This window comes from Streptopelia decaocto (genome assembly GCF_964273445.1).
Source record: "Streptopelia decaocto genome assembly, chromosome: 3".
Taxonomy (NCBI): domain Eukaryota; kingdom Metazoa; phylum Chordata; class Aves; order Columbiformes; family Columbidae; genus Streptopelia; species Streptopelia decaocto.
Genome location: NC_138656.1, coordinates 39,861,482 through 39,882,269, shown reverse-complemented (window position 1 = coordinate 39,882,269; position 20,788 = coordinate 39,861,482). Strand labels below are relative to the sequence as shown.

Below are 20,788 nucleotides of genomic sequence, written 5' to 3'. Positions count from 1 at the left end.
AAGCCTCGAGCTGCTGCGGCGCGCCACGGCTGAGCAGAGCGGAGCGGCGCGCGTGGGGACCGGCGCGCGGGCCTCCACCCCTTCCCCCCGCCCCAGCGAGGTACTGGCGCGCGGCGCCCCGCGGCGGTTGGCGATCGTGTCCCCCGGTTTGTGTCTCCCCTTCCCCGGGCAGCGGCGGCCCGCGCTCAGGTAGCGGCGCCATCGGGGAGGCGGCCCCGAGCCGGGAGAGTTGCTTTAGGCCCTCTCGCCCCCGGACAGGTACGGTTCGCCGTGTCGGTACGTGCGCGCCGCTGGGTGGAAGCTGCTCGGCACGGAGCGGGGGCGTCCATGAGGCCCCGCCGGCCCCTGAGCCCCCGACCGAAGCGGGGGAGCGGCCCGTGCTCGGCACCGCTTGTGCGCCCTCCCGACCCCGCTGTCGGTAGGGGGGCGTGCGCGGGCCCTGCTGCCCCCCTGCGAGCCCGCCGGCAGCAGGGAGATCCGTCCGTGCGGGCCGCGCTCGCCGCTGGCTTCGTGTTTCACATCTCTTCGGAGGGCGGTCAGGAGCTGCCGCTGTGCAGGGCGCGCGACGGCACTCGCAGGAGCTTCTTGTGTCTGGTTCAGCCCGGCACCCTGTCTGCTACCGAACCTGACGTTCCTTGTGCACAGACCGACAGTCAGCCTCGTGCTGACGCTTTTCGTTTTCCCGCCTGCAGTTTAACCAGCATCATGGGGATTCAGGGTCTACTCCAGTTTATCAAGGAGGCTGCTGAGCCTACCCACGTGAAGAAATACAAAGGGCAGGCGGTAGCTGTGGACACCTACTGTTGGTTGCACAAAGGGGCTTATGCTTGTGCTGAAAAGCTGGCCCGAGGAGAGCCGACAGATCTGTAAGTCTTTGTTACATTTCAGTCTCTACCCTCTTACAAACCGAAGCTTTGTTAGTTTGGCTTTTCTTGAGCTAAAAACTAAGTTAAGGCAGTTTCACTTCTTACTGTTGTTTCTGAATTCTCAGTCTCAGTTGTACTTTTTGGGAATGGAAATGCTGGTTATAAATAAATTGCTTTCCAGACTGGCACTTTAATTATAGTGCAGAGTCCTTTCACGCTTTTCAATTCATCTGAATTGAGGTATTACATAGCTATAATCCTATTTTCTCCTGTCTCTCAAAAATAATAATTATTTTTCAGTCTATGTTTTGTAGCTTTAAATCCAGTTTCTTCAGTGCTCTTATCCTTAGTGTTCCTAAGCCCTACTCTCTGTCCCCTTCCCAACCCCTGCTGGAACGGTTGCACATGCTGTTTTAAACAGTGTCCTTAAAAGAAAAAACAAACATGATTTTTATACGTATATTGAGCGTCCTTGTAATGCGCTTTGTGTTTACAGCAGCTATTAGATTTTAGTTTTATGCTGCTCATGAAATGAACTCATACAGATTTGTAGAAATAATGCGTAAGGAGATCAGAGGTCCAAGCGAATGCATAAAGTCTGGAATTCGCTACAGATATTTAACTATGGGACAGGGTTGGAAGGCAGTGAAGGATTGCCTCCTGGTCCATACACCACCTTCACTGATTAGTACAGTTTGGGGTGCTCTCCTGTCTTTTGGAATATTTTCAATACTGTGCCTCTATTTTTATTATGGGAAGACACGTTTGCATGTCTGTCCATAGCATGTATCCACCATCTTGAGAGAAAAGTGGATAGTTCCACAAAGAGAGGTTTAATACTCTATCACTCCTCCACCTCTAGAAAAGTGCACTTAGTCTGCCTTTGGCCAGGCTTCAGGGAAAGATAATGTACTGTACTCATCTGCCTCCTGTTTCCCTGGCCATTATGAATCAAGTTGCTGAAAGATGATCCATGCTTTAACTTGTAAAGTTTTTGGCAGTGTTGAATCCAAATATAGGAAAATCAAACTGAATTGTACTCAAGTTCTCAATTAATTTTGTGTAGGAGTAGGGAGCAGTCAGTCCAGTTCTGAGTTGGGAGGTAGAGCATTTGTCTTAAAAACAAACAAGCACAACACAGAAACCCCACCACCACCAAACAAATAAAAAAACCCCAAACAAACCAGCATCCAAGTGTTCTTACTCTTTTTGTGATGCTGGGGCAATATATGGCCCATGATGATCCTTGAACACTAGTTACTCTTAAACTTACAGTTCTACTTTCCTGCAAACAGAAGATATGTAACAGACTTGTGTTTAACAATAAGGTTTATATTTATTTTCTTTTGTTATTGTTGATACAGTTATGTAGCTTTCTGTATGAAACTTGTTGATATGCTCCTCTCATTTGGAATTAAACCAATTTTGGTATTTGATGGATGCACCCTACCTTCTAAGAAGGAAGTGGAAAAGGCCAGACGAGAGTAAGTACTGAACTGTATTGAATTGCAAGCAAAGCAGTATGTTTAACAGTATAATTCATTTTTAAGTTGAAAAACCTCAAACTTCATCTAGTTAGTAATCTGTGGTAAACTTCCCTGTGAGGTAGTGTTATTTAATTTAATTCACATTTAAAAATCATACATACCTCTTCTTAGAGGTTTTATTCCAAAAATAGAAACACATTTCATAAATGAAAGCACTTCTATAGAGGAAGGAAGTAAACCTCTGAGCATTAGTTCCTATAATGTATTAAAGGCTTTTAGTTTACCCGCTGTCGTGATCTCTAGACAAAAATATTTCTTCCCAATATAATTTTCTTTAAAAATAACACCACTTCATCTTTCTCTATAAATAATCAGATGAACTGGCTTCAGGTGTGGATTCAGGTCCCTGTGTAATGGGACTTCTCACTGAAGTGGTGAGAAATTTTCACTGGTGGTTTTTATTTATAAATTCTTATGAGACATTTGCTTCCTTCAATGTGGAGCTAACAATTTCCAGTGTTTGAAATTAAATAAATTATGCCTTCTGTCTTCTAAACCAGTAAGTTTCTAATGTCAGATACTCCCAAGTTCCATTAAATCTATTTTACTGCAACCTGAGGGTGGGTGAATCTCATCTTTTACACTGCTGATTTCAGTTCTTGAGTTGTCACTGTTTTCTGAGAAAATATTATAAATTTAACATGCCAATCTACTCATCCATGTCAATAAAATGACTTGGTTATTCTTATGTTTTAAAAAATTACCCAGTACAACTTATTTGGGAAATATTTATCTGCAAAAGAATTTATACCCCCCCCTTTCCTGTCTGTCTTTCTTACTCCTTTCTGCTAATCCGAGATTGGTGGATGATTTTGTTTATCTTTCAGGAAGCGTCAAGCCAGTCTTCTGAAGGGGAAACAATTGTTGCAGGAAGGGAGACTGGCAGAAGCCAGGGAATGTTTTGGGCGCAGTATAAATGTTACCCATGTTATGGCGCATGAAGTTATTAAAGTAAGTTGTCAGTGCTGTTGATACTGACAGTGGTTTTGTTTGTTTGTGTGTTTGATTTTTTTTTTTTAAATATATATGCATAAAGTAGCTGTCACATCGTTACCTCTTCCATGTAGACAAGAAAAATATTCCCCCCTTAACCTTTAAGTCAGGGGTGTCAAACTCATTTTCACCAAGGGGCATATCAGCCTAGCCTTTGCCTTCAAAGGGTGGAATGTTATTTTAGGACTGTATAAATGCAGGAGTAGTTACATTTATACAGTCCTAAAATTACATTCGGCCCTTTGAAGGCAGTGGCGAGGCTGATATGCGCCCCTGGTGAAAACGAGTTTGACACTCCTGCTCTACCTGGATTATGTTGGGTACTGTTAACAAACTTCAACTTGTCTTCAATTTCATTATGTCCAGTTGTGCAAATAGTGATGATGTGTCAGTTGAAATATACCTCTTCCTACTGCTATGAACTTTGATAACACCAGCAATTTTACTTTTGCTGCACAAAAAGTAAACACTTTTTTTTTTTTTTTTTTCCCCTCAGCAAGTGCCTGAGAATAGACTACAGAAAAAATTTCGGCTGCTTAAAAACATTTCTAGTAGATTTTTGCTCTCCTTCACTGCAGTTGTAGGACCTTTATCAAAATAGTATTACATCTGTTATAGTGCTGTGTTCCTTTGTCCAGAATATAACTTGCATGATTATGAAACTGGCACTTGTGGTCAGATGCAGTGACCATGGTGTTACAGGCCAACACAGGAAAGATTGTTATTGAAAACCTGTTTATATAGGTCTAAACTGCTTGAAACCTGAGTTTTGAGCATGAAATACTGGGCTGTAAGGAGGGATGGGTATGTGAGCAAAAAGATTGTGGTTGTAGTTTAGGGTAGAAGTTCTCATGCTTTCAGATGTCTTAATACAATTACCAAAAATTGATCCAAAGTACTTGTATGCTTCTTGTTTACATATAGGCTGCACGAGCCCGGGGAATTGATTGTATTGTTGCACCATATGAAGCTGATGCTCAGTTGGCTTATCTAAATAAGACTGGCATGGTTCAAGCTATAATTACAGAAGACTCTGATCTTTTAGCTTTTGGATGTAAAAAGGTATGAAAGGAAACACTAATAAACTTTACCTCTTGCTGATCCTTAAAAGCGGAGTTTGAAGTTGCCAAATGTGTTTAATGTATGAAGTTTTTTTTCTACAGTAAAAGGGGGAAACAAAAGAAGGAGAATAGCATCCAGCCCTTGTTGTTGCCACCAAGTACAACGAACTACCTTATATAAGTGAAAGTTATTATTTATGCTTCCTCTTAATTTACAGGTGTTTCTGAAAATCGACAAGTTTGGAAATGGACTAGAGATAGATCGAGCTCGACTAGGAAACTGCAAGCAGCTTGGAAATGTATTTACAGAAGAGAAATTCCGCTACATGTGTATTCTTTCTGGTTGTGACTACCTCTCCTCAATTCATGGAATTGGGTTAGCTAAAGCATGCAAGTTACTAAAAATAGCAAACAATCCAGATATTATAAAGGTAAACTTGGTTTTGCTTTGTGCACTGGCTTTTTGGGAGCCTATATTAGTATATACGAAAATAACATTGAATTGAAAATATGAGGGGTTCTTGACTTCTTCCGTTTTGAGGAGAATGCTAAAATAAGTATTTTTTTTACCTGTGATTTAGAAAGACTCTGAGCTAAACTTACTCAAGTGTTGAAGCATTATATATTTAATGAAATATATCAAACTAAACTGAACTAAAGAGTTGTTCTAATCCTTCAAGGACATTCTGTTTGAGGAGAGGATTTTTTCACCTCATTACATGCATTGTCTTCTGGTTTTGCAGATTAGTTATTAGAACTGCTAACTGAACGCTGTTATTCTTGTATAAGTACACTTTTATCTGGGGTGGGGGGGGGACAGGAATTAGGGATCTTGATTCCTTTTTTGCATTTAATTACATATGTATGGATACAGACATTTAAATAAAAACACTAGGGAAGAAAAGTTTATGGTGCAAAACAAAAAATAAAGTAGGTGCTTTTTTTTTGTTTGTTTGTTTCTTATCCAATGTATGAAATGAAAACAAATCTAGATTAGGAAATACGGAGGCTAAGAGAGTGGGAATAACTTCTGTGTAGGTAGTAAGGGAGAAGAAAGATTTTTAAGAGCTAATAAGAAAAATACCTTATGTGGCTTTGCTGGAGGCAGGTAAATGTAATTTTAAAAAGTATTTAAATATGCAGTCTAGTGTCTTAAGTTACTTGTATGCTCTAGTGTGTGTTTGTTTTTTTTTTCTCTCACATGCTGTACAGAAAGAGTTTTAGTTTGAAAATGTTTTGCATTATGTAAAGCAGGCATCAAAGCAACTGGTTTGATTGGTTTTTGTGTAACTAAAAAGGGAACTTAGAACTTTTCCCATATGAATCATGATTTCCTTTAATGTATCTCTTTTTGAGCAAAATGTTGGGAATTAATAATTTGAAAAACTTTTCACTTAGTAATTTGTTGTGATTAATCACAGCTGTTTTCCAATGGTGTTGGAAAGTCATAAGTGAGTCAAAAGATACGAAGTATTCCAACAGTTCAAACTCTTACTTCTTAATTAGATGGGTAAATTTCCCTGCATTCAGGATGCATGGCCAAAACACAGTTGTTTTATTTGGAGAGGAGAAACTCAGTCTTCTAACAGTATGACAAATTCCATCTTCAAAAGAACATAATCTGCCTTCTGTGAAAATGGAAAATGTAGAGATCAATGAGTTTCTAGGAACTTATTTTAGAATGGTGCAGTAACAACATATAGGAGGAGCTACCAGATCAATATGTAGTCGTTTGTAGTGAGTAATGGAGAGGTGGGGAGAAAATCTGATTGCATTTGTTTTTTTCTATCCTAAAAACACCTGTGTAACTGCTTATGTGTCCTGATAATATAAATGATAAAATTTGATATGCATTAGTTTAAACAAATATACCTTAAGAAGATGTTCTTTATTTCTATTCGGGTTCCATATTTATTTATTGGACAAGAAATATTTTTAAAGAGTTGAATTGTGTTATTTATGTGATGGTAAACAACTTGAAAGTGAGAAAATAATGTACAAAACTTGTTTTTTCCTTCCCCTTTTTAAGTTGAATCTGTTTGTTGTAGCAGGACATACCTTCTACATTTAATTACAAGCAAAGATACTTAATAATTGAAATGTAGTTAACTTTTTGTATAACTTGTTTAAATGATAAAGTTGAGTAATTTCTTTTTTACAGGTTATTAAAAAAATGGGACAGTACTTGAAGATGAACATAACAGTACCAGAAGAATACATACAGGGTTTTACACGAGCCAATAATACATTCCTTTATCAGTTAGTTTTTGATCCTGTCAAAAGAAAATTAGTTCCTCTGAATGCATATGGGGATGATATTGATCCAGAAACACTAATTTACGCAGGACGGTATCCTTTGTGTTAAAACAGCAGAATGGGGAAATAAGGGTGAGCAGATGTGGGATCTTCTGCTTTTCATTGCATCTGTGGTGAACTTCTATTTTTTAATTGCATCTCTGCTGTTGACTAAAGTCTGGCTTTTATGCAATCTTAGGAAGTTCTTTTCTCTTTTGCTCTGATTTTAATTAAAAAAAAAGTGCAGAGACTGAGTGACATGCCACTTTAAATGGACATTACTGTTTTTTTCCTTTTCTTTTTAAAAACCAACTCATTAAATACAGATTATATTTAGACTGTTTAAGACTGTCTTTAGCTTCTGCCCATGTTAGGTGTGTTACCTCTGCCAGTTTAATTCTTGCAATCTGGGTTCAACTTATTCCCTAATCTAAGCATTTCCTGTTTTACCATGTATTACTTCCTATAGAACAAGTAGAATTTTGCCACGTTTGTGCAGCATAAATTTCAAATGTAAGATTAGGAAAATTAAGAAAGAGAAGGGCTGTTGACGTAGCTACTAGCTTTCTATGTTCATCAAGCCACATAAACTCTGGCATTTCCAGAAATCAGGAAGGAGAAAGATTGTAACTTTCCTGCTGATGAGTGAAGGTTTCCTTTTGAGTTTTTTATTTGCTAAGCACTGCAGATCTATTGCAATTGTTGTTGCATTAGACTGAGCCATGAGTATTAGTATTAATGCTTTTGGTTGATATTCTAGCAGTGCTTTTTAGAACAAAAATGGGAAACAGCTTTCATGTGATGATTCTTGAAATTTGGTGTAATATTCAGATCTTTTCCTTTAATATGATGGGAACAGACATATTGGTGATGATACTGCCTTTCAAATTGCCATTGGCAACATTGATATTGATACAATGGAACAAATTGATAATTATAACCCTGACACTGCACAGGTAATACCCTTCTTCTGAAGTTATATATTAAGATTTTCATGTGAGTCTGAACATTCATGAAAAAGTATGATTAAATGCTAAATCAAGAAATCATATGTAGAAGGCAAAATTATAAACTTGTGCCTTTTCATTTATTTATTTATTTTTCAGCCTGTGCAGCAGAGAAGTTGTGGCTGGAATGACAGACCTCCTAATCATGTAAATAGCATTTGGAGCAGAGACTACAAGCTTGGCCATAATGCAGATACTGTTCCTCACAAAATGCAGTTACTAGAGAAACCAACAACCAAAGGCATGGAGAAGATAATTAGTGTTAAAGGACTAAAACTTCCGGTCAAAGAGCTCTTGGCAAAAAGGCCAAGGAGTGGTATGTTTTCATTAAAAGAAGGATATAAATAACAGTAGATGACTGTGGGGAAAGAAAGGATTTTATCTTGGGATTGATGGCATGAGATATTAGAGGCTTAACTCTTAGGTTTTTTTTTTTGTCTGTATTCTGTTTTTAACAAGCTGCCAGATTAATGAATATTAAAACCTACATAATTAAGGTGGCAGCAAACTTTCAGCAGCACTTAATTTTAACTTAAGTTTGCTATAAAATTTCATTGCTTTCAATTTTAAGTTGTCATGTTTAATACCATCTATTCTATTTTATAATATTTTTTATTATAATTTCCATCTTAAAATGGCATGTGAAGCAATGGGAACAACCTGTTTTTTGTAGAGTTGGTATTTGGTGAGCCAGAAAATTTAAAGAATGTTTTCTGTACTCTTCCAACACTGTGCTGCCTTTATCCCCTGTATCTCTAGTAAATCTTGTGTTCTATACCACTTAAGTTTTATGCTCTGAAATGAGCTGTGGGCTTGTAATAGAAGCAATTATTTTTTCCCATTGTGCTTCATCTGATATGGTTAAGTATTTTCTCGTCCTCTGCTGCCTTTACTTTTTTGTTATGTTATTAGGGCTCCTTTTTTGTCTTTGTTACTCTTGATATCTTCCTACTCCCTGGTTTAGCAACCTGCCTTTAGATCAAATTCAGTTTTGCTTTTGAAGTGTTTAAAAAACCAACCAACCAAACATCATGTTTCATTTCAGCTGTGTTGCTGTCACTTCATCTACCTTTTCAGAGAAAGTTACTTTGAAGGCTATTTACTAGAAAACAACTGTGTTAAAGTCTTCTAAACTCTAGTGTCAAGAATTTTCCTACCAGACCTTATTATTTTTTTTTTAGGCTTCTGAGTGTAAATATGTAATGCTCAGTTCTTTCATAACTGGTTAATTCTAGAACACACTTGTATACTGATACTTATATTGTCTTTTGATTTAGACGAAATCTCAGATGGAGATCTGTTGAATCAATATTCATTTTCAAAAGCAAAAAAATTAAAGAAGGAGAGTGATCATGATGGTCAAGCACAAAAGTGTGTCTCAGCAATGCAAAACCTTGATTCTTCAGGGAATTCTGTGACTCAGGAAAGCTCTAATGCTTTGCCCAGAGTTAGAAATAAATTTGCTTCCTTTCTACAAAGGAAAAACAAAGAAAAGGATGCTGTAGTTGTTCCAGGAACAAGAAGCAGGTATGATTGCCTCACATGTTTTAATAAGTAGCAAAATATTATTTGCTGTCCTGGTTGCTGAAATAATCTGAAAACTGAAGAAGAGAAAAGTGTTACCCCAGCCTTTTTTATGCAACTGTATTAATGTACCTGTAGTCCTGAGCAGAGATGGAGAACCTTTTGTGCTAGGTATGCTGTCTATGCATGAACTAGGTAGATAAATGTCTTTTTTTACTGCTGAGATAAAGACTGAGACTATGCAACGCAGTCTAGCCTCTGGGTATCAAAATTAATTAGGAATTGGCCAGATTTCTTTTTCTGATAAAGGTCATATGACACATCTCAAAAAAAAAAAAAAGTTGCTTTGTGCCAAATATTTAAGCAGTGAGTAGCTATATTGACTTATGTTGATAGGGTTTTTTGTTTGTTTCAGTCAAGCCAAACCTGATCATACTGTATGACAAATACCTATTCATATTCCATTCAGTTCATGCTCCTGATCTCTGTACCAGCACTTTGAGAAGAGAGAGTCTGGGTTTGCTTTTTTTTTTTTTTTTAATTGGCTGTGTGTTATGGGTTTTTGTTTCAACTTAGCCACAGCTACTTGAATTGGTTTTGCAAAATATTATCACAATTATGTCTCTTATAATGTAATATTTATCTTAAATAATTTGAATATTTTTGAGCCGTGTAATTTTATGGAAGAGTCTAATATTAATGTTCTTTAGCGTTAACACACACCTTCCTGAGTTGGAAGATTTGTTATGCTGCATCAGAAATTGGGAGTTGTCAGCGGTAGTAAGTTCTCTAAAGCAATGGTCAGTTTCTTAAAAAGCTCTGACTTCCACTTAGGAGCTGCTGCTATAGCATGGTAAAGAACTAGATAGCTTCTAGTTCTCATTGATAAGAAATGCTAAAGTGTTTCACTACTGTTGAGCTTTATGATAATTAATAAAGATATTTTTAAACTTTGTAGGATTCCTAGCTGTTTCTCCTTTCCAGATTAAGGACCTTATTAGTATATCAGTTAATGAATGACATGTTTATGCATGCTTTTTTTCCTTTTTTTTTTTTTTTTACTGTTACCTGTTAAGTGCTGCCTCCCTGAGGGACTAAGACTTTACCAATTGTCAAAATAATTTGTGTTTGCAAGTGGACTTCAAAAATAAAATTGATGGATATAGACAACTATTGGATTTTGGATATTGACATACTTATTTACAGTAACTTTCTTCTCCATTGCCTTCACCTTTTTGTACTTTTTTAGGTTTTTCTGCAATGATGCAACTATGTTTGATAGTACGACAAAGAAGAATGACGGTGACCTAACTCAAGATGCTGAGCAGGATTGCGAGAAACAGGAAGTAAAATATGTAGCAGAAAATGTTTCTCAGTTTTCAGAAACTGGAAAATCAACAAGGACTATCTTTACACCTCCTGGAGAAACACAGAAAAACTGCTTCAGGTGGTTTAGCAGCCTCATACGTAATTCAGGAAATCCTGGTCCATCTTGTACTGTATTTTCACAGCAGTTTCACCAACAGAGGAGCAACTGTGCGGTATCCCAAGATCAGATTAATGGGGTACAAACAGAGAGTGGGGCAGCATGTGGTGAATTGGAGAAAGAATCCTCCCCCTTAACAGAACTGGAACGGTCATCGCAGTCTCAAAGTTCTTGTGAGCTGTCAGAATGCAATTTGGAGTCCTCAGAACTACTGCATATTTCTAACAACAGTTCAGATGCAGAAGTAAGAATATTACCCACGTTTCAGTATTTACTTTCACTTTAAGTTATAAAAGAAATCAGGCAGCAAAGTCTTCTCTTCAAAATGATACACTGTAGAATATGTAGTTTGTGCTAACAAAATTTGTCAATGCTTAACGTATTTGTATAGAATGGATTGACTTACTAGCTTAAATCAAGTCTGTTCTCTGGTTTTAGTTTGTCTGCAGTCTTTCCACTGCTACCACTACAGTGGGTCCTAAAAAATCCTGGTAGGCTGGCTTTTGTTCTCTGCCTTTTTTAGTCTCTGAAGAAGTCCTTTCAGAAAGCATATGTGTGTCACCGTAATGATGTTTGCAGAAAATAAGCCCAGGTTTTTGTGTAAGTTCTTAGAATTGCTTGTAAGGTATATATGTGTAAATATAAAAATATACTTTGTGTTAAAAAATGAAACAAGACACAAACCTGTTTTAAATCCTAATCAATTTTCTTTTGATGAAGGAATCTGACTTAAATTCAAAACTGGTTGGTGATCAATGTATTCAGTCGTCAGTATTTTCTGCTCTTCAAACTGACAGAAAAAGAACTATCATAAAGACAAAGGTAAGAATTCTTCTAACTTTACTATGAGCTCTACTAAACTCTGAAAATCAGTTTTTGCTTTCTACTAGTTCATTCTAGAACTCTTAATGAAAGATCTTAAGCAATGCATGTGCTGGCAGGATAAAATTATATCCTTGTTCATCTATATCAGAGCTGGGATGAACTATAACCAGGCCACCTATGATTGATATCACAGTTACAACTTGTTTGGGAATTTTAAACCCTTCAGCATAAAATAAGAAGCTAAGATAAGGCAAAAGAACACTTCTTAATTTTCCTCAGGCATGCTAAATACACAGGTTTTATCATACAAAGTGCAGTCATGTTCATAATCCAGTTATAGTCACAAGATGCAAACTCATTCATTGCTTGTTTTGATAAATCTGCTGGTTTAGCAGCCTCCTTCCTCTTTTTACTAGAAAAAGTGTGTTTAAATGTCAAACTATGTCCCTTGTCTTTGTGACATTTCTAAGAGCTTTACCCATTTGTCTAATTTACAAAAGTTCTAAGACCTTAACAACTAGAAGCACACTGACTCCTTAGGCATTGTCATTAGAATTTGCCAAAATATTGTTAAGTCGAAGGAAGACACTTTCATTTTTTGATGTACACCCTTACTAACTTTTTTCCTGATAGGCAGACTAAAAAGCGCAAGCTTCTCTGCCAACCAAGAATATTGTACATGTTTTGTATAACAGCGACATCTTGTGGTTATTGTTAGGAACTGCTGTGTTAAGGAGGAATTCACATCTTTATGCTAGAACAGCTGGAACAAAAATCGGTGCTTTTTCATTAGGTTAACATTTTGCCCACTTCTACTCAAAAAGACTGAGCTATGAAATGAAATTGTACTGGGATTCAGGATTTTATTGCTTTTGTTTTAAGAATGTGTTTAATCTGTTTTGCATAGTGTTTTGCTCACCTTAAAGGTATATTGGGGAATACACAGTGTGAAAGTACTGAGATAATATAAGCATCATATATAAACAAATTTTCAGGATGCTTGAAGCTCTTCAGACAATAGGAATCTGCTGAAAATCTGAGGACAGCAGGGTTAGTTTAAAACAAGCAGCTACTAGGAGGGTATTTTTGTCCATGCATTCTGTCTGCTTCCTTTAAGTGCTGGTAATAATATAATACTTGTAATGAATTGGACCAGGAAACTGACCTGGCTGCACACTAACTTGATAACAGCCGAAAGGCCAATCATGAGGGCCCACGCAGACTCCCGGGCTTGTGTGAGTCATAGCACCAGTAAGACAACTGGAACAAGTAGCCAGGATTGAAGAGGGGAAGGTAGAGATAAGGAGAACCACTTTTGGCTCAGTTTTCCCTTAGGATTGCTTACTGCAAGTGTAAAACAATGGAAATCTTTGCTTGTGCTAAGTACAGTACAAGATACTAAAGCGAGTTAAGAGTTCCAGATTTAAGGAAGAGGCAGTCAATCACTTAAAACATTAATTATTATTATTTTGGTAAGCTGAATAATATAGCTGATCTGTGGAGAAATGTAATAACTGGGGGAGGTAATCTGGGGAAGTTATCAACCCTTATCATGGTTCAAATCCAAAATATGAAGTATCTCGCTAGTCAATTTTTATATCAAAACTAATAGAAGCTTTTCACCAACAGGTGGCTATTAGATAATGAGGCCTCTAGGACCTTGTAGTTTTCTGTGATAGTATTCCAGCTGTGTTTTCTACTGCTAATTATTTTCCATAATTGCTGCAAGCTCAGCGTGAGGGTAATATTGACAAAAGAGAGCAATGTACCCTGGTTTTTAGTTTCTTAGTGGGTGTTTGACGTGCAGCTTTGCCTACTTTGTGGTTAGTTGTAACTCCAATGTAATCCAGTACGACAAAGAAATGTAGGATTATGGGTGACTTCATGAGTGTTTCAAAATTGCTAAGGTGATAGATGAACAGCAAAATACTAAAAAGTGGGGAGCTTTAGGATTTTATTTTTATTTTTTACTGTTATCCTTGTTCTAATTTAAATTAATTTAATCTTAAGCTTCTTGTTTTTTTCAATTTTCATTTGGGATTCCAAGATCTGTTTAGTCTATTCAGGTAGAAACCATGTAATTTCAATTTAAATGTGTGTGTGCAGTTGGGAATCACAAAATGCGATGTCATTTGGAAAGAACTGAGGTATGAACTCTATGTGAAGAAAAGGCTGCTAACCTTTTTTCATTTCAAGAAAAAAGTTATTAGGTGATCAATAGTAAATACTTGAATGAGGAAGAGTTATTTGCATTAGTTAAGTGAAGCACCTGAAGTAGGCAGAGCTGTGTCATCACCAAAGGTGATCCAGCAAAACAGATAATTCATTTAGAGCAAAATGCTTTATTCTTAACGTTGTCCACATGGAAATAGGTGCATTATTTACAACTTACATGTTGTAAACTAATCTTATGTAGCCAATTATAAAATAAGAACTTAAAACTGTAGGCAGTCACAATCTCTTCTGTAGGTATTGTATTTTGATAATTACATTTTGGTCCTCATAGTGCCAGATAAAAGCTAAAACAGCAGGCTAGAATTGAGTGATCACTTGGAAGCTGGTAATTGAGGGTAGTTGCACAACAAAGTGACAGAATGTTTCAAAAGAGTAAAAGGTTCTAGTGCTTCCATATGGCTACTTCCCAATAAAATGGGGAAAAAAATAAGTGTATGTAATACAGAAGAAAATGATGGAATATATGAACAAGTTATTTGTGGCCTTTTGCCATGTGTGAACTTATTCGGTAAAGAAAGTTTTAGCTTTGTCTAAAAGTACATTATGTATATTTAACTGTGCTCTGATTATGCACATATAGTACAAATAGGAAGAGTGATTAAATAGATAGCAATAGGTATAACTTCTAATTTATGAAATGTGGTAAGCTACGCAGAAAAAAAAATCCTGCAGATCAGGCTTTAGTGTATTTCTTTTTTTGTTAAAATAAACTTATTACTTTTTGTGCATGAAGTTCAATAAGGCAAAAATGATAAACAGTATTTTATCAGTATTAACTACTCTGCTGCTATGATGCTTTTTATCAGCCCATTAGCCTGGTATTGACCCAAAAAATTGACAGGAATATAAGAGATTGTGGGGGATGAGTATATGAAATAAAAAATCGCACTGAGTGACCTAATTACGAGAATTAAGTCATGGCAAAATGAGTTTCATGTACTTGTACATATGAAAAAACATTCAGTGCTAGTTGTGGCAGTTCAGATTGCATTATCTCAACATAATGTAAAGCACTTTATTTTTGATTATAAGCTTTGCAGCATAATTCCTGTTGCTTACAGGTTGCCATTTTAACCATTTGTGCTGTAATATTAAAATCTCACAGGTTCCTGGTTTACATAAATCCAGCTGTGTAGGGTCGCGTATTGTAACAAAGCTCAAGCCATTGATACCAGCTAAAGTAAGTGGATTAAGTAGGAAACTGTCACCTGTGCAAAAGAGAAATCACTGTGATGTTGAAAATAAGCTGGGACTGCAAGCGACCATTGGTGAACTCCGGAAAAACTTCCAATTTAAAAGGTGAGTGGCTTTAGCCTTTATTTAGCACCCTGTATACTTTTTTTTTTTTTCCCAAATAAAATTTCTGACTTCTTAAGCTTGCTATAACCGTGAAGTAATGATTTGTGGTAAATATGCTCTTCTAATTACTACTTTTTTCCAACCAGGAAAATCTTTCAGCTAAAATTCATTTATTGAAATATTTCATTTAGTTTAATGTCATTTATACGAAAATTATTACCATTATTTGACATCAAATACCAAAACGCATTTCTTAGTCTAAATGCAAAAGCTGCATAAAAGTTGCCAAAATTTCTTGTATTCAAGATTCTTTCTACTTAACTTTATGTGCCTTTCACATTTTGAGATGGCTGATTGTCAGAAGATGATGGTGAATTGATGAAATATTTCTGTTAGCTGAAGTCAGGTTACAAGAAACGTTTTTGCACGTTATTGTTTTCCCTTGTGCAGACGGCTTGGCTAACTTGAAGTTTCTACAAATACCTTCAAGTTTTGAACTTGAAGGAAAAGGATTATTTTAGAACAAACAAACAAAACAAAAGTGTAAGTATTCTAACTTATGTTATTTCCATGGACTTGGGTAAAAACTCCTAGTGACAAAGCTTTCCCGGCTCCAAGTAACAATCTCAACTTTGAATAATTAAATAAAATTATTTTTCTCATTAACCTGAAAACAAATGTGAGTAGGACAAAAGTATTCTCTCTGCACTGAGTAGTATTAATAAATGTGAGACTGAACATGTGTTAAGTCAGATGAATATATTTTGGTAGGTTTGAGCCTTATGGTAGGCTATTTCATACAACTGATTTTTGTTTTAAAAATATTACTTACAGTATTAATGTTTTTAGAAATCTTACTTTTTATTACCCTTGCTAAAGGATAATATACTTTTATATAATATAAGGATATTATATATTATTATTATATACATAGAGATAATATAATAATTTTTTATTATCCTGGGGTAAGAATGACAGTTTCAAAGAGGAAGTGAAAGAGTTTGTGTATGCATTGCTTGACTTCTAATTGGAAATGTCTGACCAGGGTCATTCACAAGGAGAAAATTCATTATGTTTTGATTTATCAAAATACAGACAGATAGAACAGAGTGAGGCTAGATCATACTCTGTTCCTTTTCCCTGCTGATGGTTCCAAGACTTAGTTCCTAACATCAACATTTTGTCCATCCAGTTTTGGGTGATCTGTAACTTCTGGATATATACTTGGGATATATATTTTTATTTACATAGAAGTACTTGGGATATATATTTTTATTTACATAGAAGTGAATAATATATATAAAGTATTTTAAAATAAGCTTTTAGGGGATTCTTTTCTTAATTTAGTTCAATAAAAGATTTTCTCACTGCCAGGACTGACTTAGCTCTGAGTATTCTGTTTATTGTTTATTCAGATTTTAAAATGCTTCTTAATTAACTGTCTGTCTTAAGAATTATATCATCTGATGGCAAATCACAGTATCACAGTATCACAGTATGTTTGGGATTGGAAGGGACCTCAAAAGATCATCTAGTCCAATCCCCCTGCTGGAGCAGGAACACCTAGGTGAGGTCGCACAGGAACATGTCCAGGCGGGTTTTGAATGTCTCCAGAGAAGGAGACTCCACCACTTCCCTGGGCAGCCTGTTCCAGTGCTCTGTCACCCTTACTGAGAAGAAGTTTCTTCTCAAATTTAAGTGGAACCTCTTGTGTTCCAGCTTGATCCCATTACCCCTTGTCCTATCATTGTTTGCCACAGAGAAGAGCCTGGCTCCATCCCCATGGCACTCACCCTTTATATATTTATAAACATTAATAAGGTCCCCCCTTAGTCTCCTCTTCTCCAAACTAAAGAGACCCAGCTCCCTCAGCCTTTCTTCATAAGGGAGGTGCTCCACTCCCTTAATCATCTTGGTTGCCCTATGCTGGACCCTCTCCAGCAGTTCCCTGTCCTTCTTGAACTGAGGGGCCCAGAACTGGACACAATATTCCAGGTGTGGTCTCACCAGGGCAGAGTAGAGGGGAAGGAGGACCTCTCTCGATCTACTAACCACCCCCCTTCTAATACACCCTAGGATGCCATTGGCCTTCCTGGCCACAAGGGCACAGTGCTGTGAGACACTAATCTGTTCTATCCTCATGTTGAGACTCGTGGGATATATAGGAAACTACAGTTATTTAGAAGACTTAAAATGTTAAGGAACAGAGTATGATATGGTACATACAGTCTTTCAGTTATAAAAGTGATAGCTGTTATTTTGTCACGGGATAGTTGGAGGAGTTGAAATCTCTTCCAGTGAAGTTGTTCAGTTGTAGCGTAATTAAAATTAAAACTTTCCCTCACATATTTTTATTTTGGGCTTATCCATAGATAAGTGAGTAGTCAGGTGAGGGGTCTTGCTTTGTTATGACTCATATGTTCTTACAGGCATGTGGTTAGAAACATATAACATTCTTGGGTTTTGTTGTCTTTTTTTTTGTGCAGAGAGTATGAAAAACTTCCTTCTTGTAAAAAGTCAGATCCGTTGTCTCCAATCAAAGATAATATACAGCTCACTCCAGAAACAGAAGAAGAAATCTTTAATCATCTGGAACGTAGTCAAGTTCAGAGAGCTATATTCCAATGAACTGTATGCTGTGCATAGTAGGATGCATTTTTAATCATTGTAAAAATTTACCTTCTTGATATTTCATCAATATAGAAAGATGCATTGAAAAACAACTGTATATTTTAGTCTGGCTAGTCATTTTTCATCTCTTTTATAAAGGTGTGAATGGAAAGGTACAGTTCTATACTGACTGGAATAAAATCCTTCAGATTCCTGTGCTCTCTTATTCAAAGTCCATTCTAAACTTCTATCCCAACTTTCTTCAGCTGCCCTTGTGCTTTTTATGTAGGTTACACATGCAGTCCAAGCTTCTACAATCGCTATGTCTTTGCCTTTGCGCAACAGCAGCCGAACGAGTTTGTGTCTCAATTTTTAATAATCAATATTTTTTTTTTTTTTACCTCTTCCTTCTTTCCTCTTGAGCCTAATCTGGCTCCAAGACAGGAGTAAAACTGCTGTTCAGTGTTCACAACAGCCTTCACTATACTTCTAGCACTCCAATAACCATTTCTTTTACCTATATGGTAAGATCTGCACTCTCAACAGTTAGCTTTTCTCTTTGATATAGTCATGTTATTGGTGGAATAACTGGGGATTCCGGAAAGGAATATCACAAATATTTTGTCCCCAAATTCTCACATTAATAGTGTGTTCCTCAATTTTTACCTGCTCTTTCCATGTTTGTAGTGTTATCCAACAACAGACAGTGAAAATATTAGTCCTCAGAGCTAAATGTTACAAAAGAGCATTGTCCTCACAAGCCAAGCTTCAGTCTTCAACAGCCAGTCAATTAAAGGGAAAGAATCCAGGAGACTACGGTCCTTGCTTTGGATGACAGAATTTCTGCCTTTAAAATCAGGATTTAAATCAATGTAAAGATATATATGTATTTTTCACTTTATTTTTAGGAAAGGATAGTATCTCTTTCTGCAGCAGATGAAAGTACAAAAGGATATCTTAACCTGCAAAATGTTTCCTTTCCATTCCTGAGATAAATATTTTCCTTTCATTTTTGAGCTTTTTGCTATGAGAACAGAGGTTTTTTTACTGCAATGTACTTTCTTCTTTTTAACAGAATTTGCGTCTATGAAACTAAGGTGACCAGCTGCATTAAATTACAAAGTAGCTGCTTACAAGAGAAGGATGTGTTTACATTTGCGGGAGTAGCCCTCTTATTTCTATGTATGCATTGAAGGTATGGGGTATAAAGGACTGAAGAAATGATGCTATAGGACAGGCTTCCTCTCATACACACCACTAGAAAAATCCCTATTCCTGAATAGCAATTTTTTTTAACATGGATCTTCGGTGACAATTTTTATCTCTGGTATGATGTGACAAATAATGGCCACAGATAAATGTTGCTACATTTCCAGTCACAGTTTTATTGCCTAGAGTGAATTTCTATGTGTTGCTATAGGTACATTAACAATGACAGAGTGAATTTTTGAAGGGAAAACAAAATAAATTGTTTTCCTCTATTGCTTATTTATCAGTGTGGGAGTTGCCAGGTTACTTTGTACAGTCCATCCTTGCCTGTTGCCTTCCTCTTCAAAGAGCCACTAATTCCTGCTTTAGTGGATCATCAGAAGAGACAAACTACTCACGTCTGTATTTTCAAGGACAGGTAATTTTAAGGGAGCATAGGATATCTCACCTGCAAGCAACATGTGTGAAAGCAGTACTGCCTCTTTTTATTCTGTTGCATGCAAATGCTGCCTTAGCTGTTCTTGCAGCTCATTTATTGGCAATAACATCACTTGTTTTACTCTAGCTTATCTGGAGAGTCAGAGGAAATAAAGTGAATGTTGTACATACATACATGTTGACACTATTTTGTTACAAATGGGTGCCCTGTTTTTTTATTTTTTTTCCTGTATATTCCTGTATGGACAGAAAAGTAGAAATATAATTGATGGCTTAAAAGCCATAGGAAGGTAGAGCATGTAATGGTAGTTATTGGGGGTATTATTCATGCAGAAGTACTTCATACAATGTTATACAATTAAGGTCTTACAGAAGCATTTTTAAGAAGACTACTTTGATTTCTGGTTTGTGTTTTGGAGGTCTTGGGTTCTGACTTCATATTAGAGGGGATTGTTTTCAGAAAGCAGCTAAGAGAGGTCTCTCTTACACTACATGTAAGTATATAATACATGTAAGCATGTAATAATAGTATATAGGTTTTATAGTTAAGTGTGGTGTTCTTAGGTTGGTGCTTGTTTTATGAAAGATACAATAACATATGTGCAAATGAATTTGTGCAAGACTTTATTCCTGAGATAAAATTGATTCTGTGTAGGGTCATATCCCATAGTAAAAAATACTCAGTATCAAAACAGGAAAAATTTTTACAGATTATAATGGGGGGGGAAGGGGAGGGGGAGATAACATAAAATGTGCCCTCCAAAAAAAGAAAAAGATAACAAATAAACTTGGAGAGTAGGAGGGAGAGTTTGATTGTTTTAAAAAGAAGGCATTTGAAACCTGGAGTTTGAGGATGGTTGGAAAACAAGAAGTGAGGAGGAGAAAATGAAAGCAGATGGCAACCTGGAGGCATATGTCTTTATGCATGTTGTTTCTTTTTAAATCTAATTATTTTTGCTTTTTTTTCTTTAGTTTCTATAACAAATATTCTCTAATTTTATCAGGAGGACCTCAAAGCATGTCATTGCCATATCCTATTAAAATGGTGAATCTGGCTTAGAAAAACTAGATTTACTAATGGTGGTCTAAGCAAGATTCACTTTTGAAAGTGCTGATTAACCATTCCTTCAGCAGAATGCTTGTATGAACTGCAAATATTCATTGTCATGGAGCATTAATATGAGAATCTGTGATCATTCAAATCAAGTAATGGTTTTGAAGCTGTAGGTAAGTGACTTGTCTAAATTCAGCTATTTCTGCTCAAATCTTTTTGTTCCAATTACCACAGTTGTTATTAACTACATGTTCCTTCTCATACATATCAATACAGTAGTTGGTTATTTTCATGGGACTGAAGAATATTGAAATACCATAGGGAATTGCAAACAGATCA

At 36.5% G+C, this 20,788-nt stretch overlaps 1 protein-coding gene across 2 annotated transcripts; it reads left to right on the top strand.

Moving 5' to 3' along the window:
- The first annotated feature begins 12 nt into the window (after positions 1-12).
- EXO1 (exonuclease 1) lies at positions 13-19,555 on the top strand. Of its 2 annotated transcripts, XM_082050143.1 has the most exons (14): positions 13-258; positions 693-866; positions 2,231-2,350; positions 3,241-3,364; positions 4,331-4,468; positions 4,686-4,898; positions 6,629-6,816; positions 7,622-7,718; positions 7,869-8,085; positions 9,047-9,296; positions 10,543-11,023; positions 11,500-11,601; positions 14,945-15,138; positions 17,625-19,555. In XM_082050143.1, the coding sequence occupies exons 2-14, from the start codon at positions 706-708 to the stop codon at positions 17,764-17,766; spliced, it is 2,427 nt and encodes an 808-aa protein (XP_081906269.1). In that variant the 5' UTR covers positions 13-258; positions 693-705; the 3' UTR covers positions 17,767-19,555. The 2 variants fall into 2 exon arrangements, with proteins under 2 accessions (XP_081906269.1, XP_081906268.1); XM_082050142.1 differs by lacking the exons at positions 13-258; positions 693-866 and having other exon boundaries at positions 2,333-2,354; positions 3,245-3,364.
- The last annotated feature ends 1,233 nt before the right edge of the window (positions 19,556-20,788 follow it).